The sequence below is a fragment of the Bacillus rossius genome, chromosome 1 (assembly GCF_032445375.1).
Source record: "Bacillus rossius redtenbacheri isolate Brsri chromosome 1, Brsri_v3, whole genome shotgun sequence".
NCBI lineage: Eukaryota > Metazoa > Arthropoda > Insecta > Phasmatodea > Bacillidae > Bacillus > Bacillus rossius.
In genome coordinates, this window is record NC_086330.1 from 245,876,247 (window position 1) to 245,888,409 (window position 12,163).

Consider the following 12,163-nt stretch of genomic DNA (forward strand, 5'->3'; position numbering starts at 1 on the left):
GGAAGAAATTAAGAGATTGCTTTTTAAAATGTTTTAAAAATTTCTCATGAAATATTGTGATTATTATGTTCGTATATAATGTAAAAAAAATTCAATACATGAAATTCAACACATACTTTGTATTGCAAGTTATTAAACATATATTTTTAAAAACACATGTGCGTATCTAAGTCGAATTGTTATGTAATACTTGATGAACATTACCGATACAACTTCCCTTCCAAATAACTTTCACCCAAAGATAAGGCCGCGGCAAATTATACACACTGGTCGCACGAGGAGCTGAAATAAGTCATATAAGAAAGCCGGCCGGAGTAATTCTTTTCAAGCCAAAGCTAAAAGTAATGGATGTTGTTTGTCTAAAGCAGGCAGTGAAATGACATACAATTTTACAGAATAGCCATATAAGATCTTTGACGCTTCTTATACCGTCAGTGGGATGTACGCGAAGAACCAACTGCATCATGGTCCGCCGCCAGTTTTATACTTACGTATGAATACACTTGTAAACGTTGGTTTGTATACTTATGTATGTTGCCGACATCGATAGGTATTCTTTGGCAGCTCGATGTGGATTCATTCGAACACGTTTTCGCTAAACACGACATATTTTTACATGAGAGTGACATCGCGCACTGAAAAAAGTTGCAGGTCTGTAACGCAACAGTGATACAAATAATACATAGTTCGAACATTTTCTGGCGCACGACATTCACTTTGGTTAATGCTAAGCTACTTGATAGGTACCCTTTACCCGCTTTAAAAGTGATAACTTAAAAAAAAGTGTACATGAAAGCAGACTCAGCCATATGTTTATTGCTGTTGTATTTGTCATAAACCTACCCTACGTTCAATACGGCCTGTAAGTAGAACCATGTTTTTTTTTTACTTGTGTACAAGCTGTGGTTGTAAAGCGAATTTATATTCTTAGTTAACTAACGTCTATCATAACATATTTGGAATAAGGCTACCTTAATTTTTTTTTCTAGATTGCTATATTGTTATATATATAAGTATTACTTACACGGAAATATCTGGTAATAAAAATAAATGAAAAAAAGAATGAAGGGTTAAGGATTATTTTTTTTCAACAACAAATAATTTATGGTTTAACTGCTTTGTGTACTATATAAAAACAGAACAAGCTTTCAAAATTTGAAAATTTCTTTGATTATCCGTTATAGTTATGTTTGGTTTTAACTCATAAAGTCATAAGTTGATTGCCAACGTCACGAATGTACAATAATTTATTTCACACCGCTCCGGGTTGCAGGTAAAGTCACAGGCGTGCAATTTGATCAGAAACGCGTTCTACTTATTCAGGCCCTTTAATTGGGCGTGACGGACCATGTGCCAAATATGTAACAATTATAAGTAGGTGAAGTATTAAAAAATAAAGAACTTGAATGCAAAATAATGCATCTAACAAAAATAATTTGCAAGGTTCTTTCGTGGAATGTGTGGGCAATATTTACTTAATTTTGGTTTTTGGATAAATTAATTGTGGTTTAAATTTTTTTAATAATTTTGTATAATTGCTGTAAAAAATTTATTTCCTGCCCTTATTAATTAATCGAGCTGTAGAAATAAGTTTATCTAAAAATTTACGTCATCTTTATTAAACATTGCCACTAATTATACTTTTTAACTTCAAAATGGTTTTTGAATTTTGTAATTAATAACGTACCATCCATAACTACATATGTGAGCGATCGGTCACTGACATCATCTTCAATCCTCCACGTGATTCCTGCGCCAGGAGGAACATTTACATAATTCTGACTAGCTTATTTAATATAGAACTTCCCTAGTTTTTATTTTTTATTTATCATTCCATTAACATTTTTAAAACAGTGCAGACAATCAGATATCTATCTAACCAAAAAGCATAGCAAAATGACATTTAGTTTTCAAAATACGATTTTTCTTTTAATTTAAGATACATTTGATATAAAACCTACATTTTTAAGTATCAAAACTTTTGTAAATAGTTAACCATTTGGTTAATACCAGTATAAAATTTTTCCCCGGCGTTGTAAGATGTGTAAAATCATTTTAGAAAACTAAAATAATTTTAAAAAATATTGGGTAGTATAATAATTTTTTCTTGAATTTTTATTAAAAATAAAAGGAAAAAATTGAAGTGTATTTTCATGTTAAAAATTAAATATAAATTTTGTCGAATTAGCTAGCGAGACTGTAAAGCCACCAATAAATAGTTTGTAGGACAAATTTCAATGTGTTGATTGATTAGTTTCAATACTTTATTTCGTAATACATGATCTAGTATGGTAAGCTTTAGGATATTTGTTGTTTAAACAAAAGCAATGTTTTAGAGATACACGAATATAGTCACAGAGTAAGTCGAGCACATGGTACTGTGGCGAGGCACACTAAAAGCAATTCTGAGAATTTCTTTCGGTCAGGGGATTATCTTTTACCGGTGCCGGTGCCGGTTGTGGGTTGTCTCCCTCTCACGCACGCACGCACACACAGGTAGCCTGCCTCCCCTCCGGGCCAGGGTCCACCACCACGCTACCTGGACTGCGAGCTGGCTTCGCCGAGCGGCAGCACGAGACGGTGGAAAACTTTCAGGATTTGCAGAAATTGTGGAAAAGATATCTCGGAATTCAAAGCGATGACTATATGTTTTAAATACATGAATTTCTTCAGAAAAAAATTATCTTTTTTTCTAGACTTGTACTTTTTTTCTGTCATTTTCCTAAGCAGTATAAAATGACCCCAAAGTTGGACAAGTTGGTGATTTTTTATTTCATATTTTGATAGAAAAAAACAAAAATGTAAAAGTATACAGACAATTCGTGTATTATCTTCTCGTGGGTGAAAAATTTTCAGATTCGTAGTGTCGATTAATAAAGTCCCATCATTATTTTAAAAACATAGTGTTCCGCTAACTTCTGATGCTACTAGGGAGGCCCCTTAAGAAGATGAGTCACTCGGAAGCGAACGTCCGAGAAACTAATTTATTACTGGTAGTGACCTGTGAATATACAAAACCATGATTACAATGGCGTGTGCGTTAACTCTCACCCTACCGATGTATGTATGCAACTGGAATAGGTATACTGAGCCCAGTTTATATTTTATAACGTTTCCAACTCTAGCACATTTTATTTTTACTACACTTTTCAAACTTAAAAGACGTATTCACGTCAAAGATAATCATTCTGACCTCATCATATTGCATGAACTGACGCCACTCACATAGCTTTGCGACGCATCGCAGAGTGACGCAACACCCTGTCACCTCGCAGGGCACTCTTGTCAGCAGTCCTCTCGTCGGCGAGTGAATGCCCGTCCTTGCGTCCTCCCGCCTTAACGCCGCTGTAATCATTATGTTACCCCAGCAGTCCAGTTGACAGTTCGCCGGGTCTGGCTGCGACAGTATCGAGACCTCGCTGGCATCATAGCTCCGCAGGGCGACATTTCAGGATGAGTGACGGGGGTTTGAAAATTGTCAGAGAAACTAGGAATATTAAAAGCTTTTGAATGTTATAAAATATTTGTGTAGCTATATATAAAGCAGAGAGGTAAAAATAACTTTAGATTTACAAGATTTTTTTTATAGTCTAAACTTTGCCTAATACGGCACACACCTCCATATCAAACACGAGGTTCGAACATAGAAGCCCTCGCAGCGAAGTAGGTGTTTCAACCAACTGCGCTACGCAATTCGGCTGGATACATATACTTATATTATAAAAAAATAAAAAAAATTCAAATAAATAAACTCACTAGTTGCCACCAGTTTAGCCTAGTCCACCATGGCTTTACTTTTATACTGGTTATAAGTCTAGAACAAGAAATGAATACTTCAGTCATCACAGCATTAGGCAATACTAACTCCCTCGCAGAAGGGGTAACAAGCGAAAGAGCGCCACAGAGGGCTGTGGACTGGTCATGCGCAGGTATTGGAGCGCAGACGGCACCGCGCATGCGCGGCACGCAGATAGGTCACGGGTCGCTCGCGCGGTGCGGGGAGGCTTATCGCAGATGTGACGTCACCGGGGTCATCCTGCCCAAGCCCATTATCCAAGTCCTCCACCGCCTCTTGTTCGTCCCTTTTTTATCATTCCCCCTTTTCATAATGACGAGATAGCGATCTGGCAACACTGTCGATGCAATAGTGTTGTCACTTGATTGGCGCCGCAGGGGGAAGGGACAGGCGCGCCCTATCTGGTGACATCTCGGCGGGTAATTGCGGTGCTGCAACAGCGGCGCTCGCTTCTGTTAATAAATTACCAGAGCGTGGCTGATGCGTCGCTGCGTGTCCTTACCTTCCTGAACCCCCGTGCGCGCTGTCAGCCCACGGGCCAGCCAGGATCTCTTCAAGGACATTCCTGTAGGCATCGACCACTGAGTCCTCCTGCAGGCCACCGGACCACGCCTTTCCAAGCGCCCTCTGCTTAACAGTGCTGCAATACTATAAATTTTCCACACATATAAGAAGTTTTACTTATATGGAATCACTATAATATTAATCTGGAACATATTAAAACGCATTTTATAACACTAAGTATATTTACGTTTTTTATTTTTTTTATTTTGCTTAAACGACAGATATAATTCGGTAAATACTTCCTACAAATCATGTTTGTTAACCCGCTAAAATTTGATGAATTAACTGTAATGCTCTTTATTTCATATTTAATGAGATTTTCAATGCCGAAAACATACGGCTCCACCATTGCCGTGTTCCAGAATGTACCACACTAAAGAAAACCTCAATAAAGAGCACCCAGCCACTTATATGAGGGTTTGCAAAACTCATTTATTTTACGGTCGCATCACAAATGTTGGGAAGAGGGCATTCATTCGTGCACATTATGGATATTATACCCATGACCATCAGGTTTGCTATATCTCGTCCAATCGACTTTAGCGGTTTCTTCAAAAGTTTTCAGTCAGGCGTAAGATGATCAAAGATGTTCGATAAACGACGTTCGACTTGTTTCTGCCACCTCCAGTTCCTCTCGTGTAAACTACCAACACTACCTCGGCTTTAAACATTTTGCTGATGGCCGACCTCAGAGACGAAGTTGGTGCAGGTGCCGACTGCAGTGAGAAGGGTCTGGGTTCGAATCCCGGTGTGTCATGGATGTGCCAGGAATTTCAAATTGTGTACTGCGTAATCTGCCTACCGCATATATACGAAGGCGTTAATGAGCAAAACTAAATTTTATAAAATATTTATGGTAACTTTACAATATCAAATAAAAATGCCTCACTAAAAATGTTGTTTTACATTAAATGGATTATCTTATGTCCTAACTCAAGCTGTTGGGAAACAATGATGAGTAACCAGAGGGTGTTCAACACGCACGAGTGTTTATGAACATATGAGCTGTTTGTGAGTACCTCGTTAAAGGTCTATTTACCCTAAAGTATCCTTGAAAAGTGGACCTCGAAGCATTTCAAGCATTTATGTTGAATTCCCTTTGGTTGAATGTATCCTTACTGGATCGCCGATGCAGCCTTTCGTGAAAGGATGTGTCGTTCGTATCCTTGTGACCTTATCGGGGACTGGCGCTATCTCTGAGTGAACATTCTTGCTTATCCAGTGAACTGCTTTCCACACACTTTTCTGTTAATTGTTTTGTCAAATGATTAACTTAAAAGTGTAAATGTTGATAATTGTCTAAAAAAAATTTTTAAAATTTTGTTACCTCGAAAATATAATTCATACCAGGTTGTGTTAGCGTCCAACGAATTTGGATATCATTTTGCAGATAATTTCTCGATGAATGCAGCTTTTGAATTAAATAAAAAATCCTTTAGTCAAGGCTGCATCGGCGAAGGACACATGCTACGCCAAAAGCTACAGGTGTAGCCGTGTTGTGACGCCCTAGCTGTGTTGTGACGGCCTAGCTGTGTTGTGACGGCCTAGCTGTGTTGTGACGGCCTGTGCTCGACTGTTGCAGGAGACTGAAGGTCAGAAGACGAACAACGGCATCCAGTACAGGTTGCAGCTTCTCTACGCCAACGGTGAGTGACAGGTCACTGCATTTCTGCACGCAGCGCCCACGAGATGTTTCTTGGGAACGAGGAGCCGATGTTATATTTAACCCTCCAATAAATTGAGTATGCAAAATTCGCGTTATATTTTGATGCAATTAAAGTTTTTGATCTGGCAATGTGTTGCTTGACAAATTCTGTAATCCGGCAGCCATCGAGCCACTGGCGGTCATGTTGTTGTTGGGTGTGTCCTGGCTGCCACGTCTAGTCACTGCGCTGCCGGTGTTGCAGTTCACTCGGAGTTCGCCCTTACTGTCAGTGTGCATTCCAGTCAGTGTGTCCTGTGGTCTAGTGGGTCGCATTACACACATCACACTTAACACTTGGTGTTTCCGACCAAACCATCTGGGCGTTCGATAATCCATGGTCCGGGGCGTGCCGGATTAAAGACCTCTTACTGTACCCCGGCTAGGCTTTACGCACGAGCAGATAACCAAACAAATGCATTTAGCTAATTGGGTACCGCTACATTCTACCGTCTGTCCTAACTGCATATGGTTAGGTCAAATGGATTTTCTATTATTTTCTTTCTTGTATTATCAGGCTCGTGAGAGAAGAGGTCCATTGAAGAAAAAAAATTTTTTTTTTCCACTTTAAAACTTCTATTCGCTCCTTACACTGATAGTTGGTCGAACTTTCTTGTATGAAAAATACCGTCAGATTTGAATCGCTTATTAACTACGAGACTAATAATGCGTCAACGATGGTTGACCTCACAACATCATGTTTATCCCGACGTTTTCACGACAAATCTATGTCACGGACCCGAACTACGCCTATCTTTAGTTTTTATCTATAATGGTATCAACTTATTGATAATAGTATCAAATTTATACTGCCGACAAAAGTAAGGCGAATTTTGCAGGGCTCCTCTAATTACTAATTAATGTGTTTAAATAAATATTACTTTTGTAACGTGGATTTTTTATATGATTTGTCACAAATGTTTTAAAAAGTTTAAAAAAATATTTTTTAACAAGTTGTAAATTCTGCTTGGCAGTTTTTATTCTGCGATGTCTGTTCAACAGTCTGTAATAATTTTTCAGTTTGCACTTCTTAGAGAAGAGAATAAAAACGTGACTTTAAAGGGGACCCCGAGTCTCCTAGGCTTCGGTTGATCTTAATTGTACTTAAAAACGAATATCATGAAATTATTATATTAATTTATTTTACGACTTATTCGAACTAAACTCTGTGAACGACTACAACTACGTGTGTATCAAGCTGGCTAGTGTTGGTCAGCCTGTGGCGGTGGCCGACTATAAGAGCCGCTAAGAGCAGCCAGAGGGCGCTTATGGCCCAGAGGAGAAACTGTGATGCCACATAGCGAGTGAGCGATGCGCACACATAAAGGAATGAACGAGGCCAGGCAGCGACTGTCGGAAGTAGTAACGACTAGTGTCTTGTGTCGGCGCTACGACCGCGAGCTGATCACTCGACCGAGCGAGCGACATGGCGAGGAGGGTATTCTCAAGGAGAGCCACTTTCATCAAACCAAACAAATACACTTACATTAACTTCCTAACTTGTTTTAAAATAATTTTATATCTGGGATTTGTAATATTTCAATTAGGTTACCAAACTTTTACCATTTTAACGAGTTTTTATGTTAGTTTTATATATTACAAACCTGTGATATCATGAGAATGGTCAGTTGCGTAATTTTAACTACGTTTTAAATACTGTAAAATAGTTTTGATGGTTGATTAGGTTAGGTCAGGTTAGCTGCATTAGAAATACTGTAAAATTATTTCAACGGTTAACCAGTAATTAACAAAAATTAAAATGTTGCTAGCTCAACGTAACCAACTGCCCCAATTATTTAATAGTATACTTTATTGTAGTTAAACCAACCAACCTTTCGCCTATTTCAAGTTTCACACAATTTTAAATTATTTTATATTTACCTAACCGAACCCGTCAGCAAATTCTTAAAATGATATTACAGTATTTGCAATGTAGCTAACATAACCATTTGGTTAAATGGTATACCACTGGTAAGCTGCTTGGAGTATCACCACGCACTCTTCTGGAATGATTCAAGACTTCACCAACGAGGCTCTCCTTCAGGATAACCGCGAAGTGCTACGGATTGCGAGAGTCTTCAGACCGCAGGGCATCACGACCCTCTTCACAAGTGAGGGACAGTGGGTTGTCCATCCGCCAGCGCGATACAGCTGTGTACTTAAGCTCATGAAAGTCACCGTGCATGTCAGTTCTTCTAATGATGCCGTTTTATTGGAATCATGTCTTAGTGGCACTGGCTCTATTGACTTAAAACAGCTGAGTGGTAAGTGTCCCGTGAAACTGAGAAGAACTCGCTCGAAATAAGAGTAATAATTCTTGATTAAACCTAGCATGGCTAAGTCAAGTAGGGTGAGTAGGAAGAAAAGGATCTACAAAAAGAATATGTATGAACTGTTTAGTTCTTAAATCGTTTCTTACTGAAATATTTTTATATAACTTACGTATCCATATTTGCCACAATAATTACTAATCGGGGCCTTCCATTTTTTTATTTAAATAACACTATGTTTATAGACATTGTATATGTACGGCGTGCTGTATTTAAATTACAATAGAAAATGGTTGCAGATATCATGAGATCGAATAATTTCTACAATTTTCGGCTCCCGTTGTTTCCATTGACTCTGCTGTTAAGTCTAATCAACATATGCTTTAACTTTTTTTTATTCCAGTGCCTACCAGTCGCGTCAAATCTGCGTAAAAAAATTTAATTCTCAGTAAATTTAATTGAACGATTGAACGTGGACAGTTTCCGTAACGTTTCATACACTGCATTACAATATCATGTGACCAAAATAAATATAACCTACGTGTCCTTAAAATTTAAAAGGATGAAATGACAATTTTTTAATTATTTGATTAAATTGCTATGATAATCCTTATGTTTTATAGCTAAATATTTAAAAAAAAAATTGTAACCATAGAAACATTTGTGTACACTGCTCGTAACTGATCTCTTTTTATTTGACTGGTTAGAACACACATTGATATGTGTATTTAAATGGTATTCAGTAAGAATTCCCATTTTAAATAATTGATGCAATAAAGACAACAAAAATTAACTAACAAATTGCAAATAATTAATGATAATATTATGTTAAATAAAACTTTTATCATTTAGGATAACGAGTTTAGAAAAATGTATAAGTTTTTTACAAGCATTTTTTATTGGGCGAGCAGGTAGCTGACGAAAGAAGCAACAATAAACTTCTTTTTTTTTTCTGGCTGTTTCAAATCAAGCTTTCTTTTTTAATTTGTAAAGTAACAAGTGCACAAAGACAACCCAGTAGGAAAAAAAATACAACCCGCTTATCCTTCACAAGAACATGGTATGGAGAAAAAGGAGGATTTTACAATTACCTTTCCTGCCGCTGTTTAAATATTCCTAAAGGTCGCTCCTAACTTTGCATACGAGATGACCCTGGAGGTTGTGTAAGCGAGCGGCGGGCTGCTGGCATGCGACTTTTTCAAGTGACAGCGCGCTGGGAAATTCACCTCGGAGCATATTTCCCGCGGCGCGCGGGTGGCAGCACTGCTCCAGCCGCCTTCCCTTCCCCCCCCCCCCCCCCCACCCAGAGGTCCCAGCGGTGCGAAGCGGTCCGCGGCCCGACTTGACGGAGCTCAGCGCGAGCCGAAAACAAAAAAGAAATCCCCTGTCGTTCCCCCGTATCTGCTCTCCGCCCTTCAAGTCACAGGAGACGTTTATGACGTATTTATCAGCGCCGAGGAAAAGTTTTTTTATTGCTATTATTAGCTGGAAGAAAGTTTTTGGGGCCCTTGTGTGCCAAGAAGTCCCGCGGTGGAGTCCTGGAACAATGTCCTTGAACAAATAAGGACCTCCGCCAAAGATAAACTTTATTAACCTCGACCCGCTCATGATTCTGCGTCGCAAGTTCATTTTTCCCCCCGTAGAAGAGCTTTATATATATATATATATATATATATATATATATAATTTTTTTTTTTACTTCAGTCATCTCATTCCATAATGGCGCATATTCTTTTGTTTGACCTCGGGGGGAGCTGGTCCCGGAGGACTGCCTGGGCCGCCCAGGTAGCCGGTCCGCCCGCGGCCTCTGGTAACTCGAGGAGCACGGTGCCACCAGGCCGTGCTTCTTCCAGCAAGCACGTGCACACGTGCACACAGGCACGTCAGGACATGTGCAGTTCGAGACGTCTGTGAACAGAATGTAATTTGTAATACCAGGGATGACTTGCTGTATAGGGATCGTGTTACATTCTTATATTCAGATTCCTTCATTTATTAAACCTGATATAGTAAACATCAGGTTTAAAAAAAAATTGTGCGAGTCTTTCAGTACTCGCCAGTGATCTGTAATCATCTGACCTCAGTAACAAGCAAATTCGCGTGTTTTCATGTTGGAAATAAGATTATAATATGCGTTTCTTGCGTTATTGCTTTTCTTGCGCAGTTTATGAACCCGGGCTTATAAAAAACAACACAGAAATGAGTCACGCTGTTCAATGCCGGTCATGATAAATATAAGGTTTTTTAAGTACGCACTTTCTTCACCCGTCGCTAGGATTCCCTGCCTAATCGTAAACATTGATTGCCAAAATTATGCGCAGATGGCATAAAGAAACCGCACGAAACAGAAGGAAATTTTAAACTATCAGAAACAGCTCCGGTAAAAGCGAAATAATATTAAACCACGGCTTTGGACCTGACATTCGACAAGGAATTTTATTACATTATTATCATCGTTTATAAATTCATTAAACAGTCCCCGCACACATTATAGTAGCAAGTATTAAAGCGTTTATAAATTCATATTTTTAATACCTATGAGGATTCATAGAAATTCATTTCCTAATGATTATATTTTTATAATTAAATTAAATTGTATTTTTCTAAGTAAAAAATAAGGTAATAGGCATATCTAGTATGAAATAATCATCCAATGGACAGAGCTGTGTAATTAATAATATTATAGCAATAAGTTAAACAAAACATTTTATTCATATTTATGCTTAAAGTACAATTTGCATAATCCAGTAATCTGTTATTATAAAAGAATATTTTTTTTACAGTGACGATGTTTTTACGACGTCAAAAGTTACACCTTTTTATTTTCAACTGCGCGGTCTACCCCTGCGCTGTCGGGACAATTGGAGTTAATGCCAGGGTTCCTACGTATAGGTATATAACCTGGTATTACTTTTTACCGAGGCTATTTTAGTTTACCAAATACATTCCAGCGTACTTTCACTATCATAAAGTTTCATTTGGCACTCTAATACGTTTTGTATATCCGCTAATGTTTACGAAAGTGACTATTTACGGTTTTATGTTGCTACAGGTGGGACGGGCATCTTTTTTCACATTTTAATTCATAGATTTGTATTTTTTTTTTTCCAACGAAATTACTTCTACCAAATATCATATAGGCCTACCGAGAGATAAAGACTATCGAAGTCTACTTCATCGCCTACTTTTCAAATATTTTTTTATTTGCTGCTTGATTGGTGGATGTTGGTGATTAATATCTTTTTGATGCTTAAATGTGAGGGCAGAGAATAAACACGTTATACGTGTTGAACAGAAATTGATAGACTATTGAGACCATGTCCGCCCAATTGGTCTAGTGGCTAGCGTGTCTGCCTGCTGGGCCAAGTGACCCGGGTTCGTTTCCCGGTCGGGGAGGGCAGTTTTAACATCTCCCTGGTTTCAGGACTGGGTGTCTGTGATAGTACTCTCACCGGGGAAGGCTACGGTAAACCGCAGTACAATCATCACGACAACCCGTAATGGATAAAAATACGACTCATTATTAGTAAAACCATATCGATGGTGTGAAATATGCGCACAGAACTAATTTCTCTCCACACATTGTACCTATAAATAGATAAATTGGTCACATCATGATAGTTACGCTCATAATTCTCAGCTTGAAAGATTGTTAAAACAATATGATTAGAACGTATCAGTCTGCTAACAATAATGTCTGTACTAAAACTGAGGAATTAGGTTTAATAACAATTCTATCGAAGTAAAATATGTAGACATAAAACCAATATAATTAAAACACATGTTTCAAAAAATCAGTAAATTAAACATAATTTTGTTTAGTGATCAAGA

The 12,163-nt window shown here is 38.2% G+C and overlaps 1 protein-coding gene across 1 annotated transcript in view; it reads left to right on the forward strand.

The window, feature by feature from the left end:
* The window catches only part of LOC134546355 (transcription factor collier), a 497,510-nt gene that overhangs the window by 73,451 nt on the left and 411,896 nt on the right, over positions 1 to 12,163 (forward strand). The window contains exon 5 of the mRNA XM_063389143.1: positions 5,943 to 6,006. Within this exon, the coding sequence (XP_063245213.1) occupies positions 5,943 to 6,006 (64 nt within the window). The remainder of the gene's footprint in view (positions 1 to 5,942; positions 6,007 to 12,163) is intronic.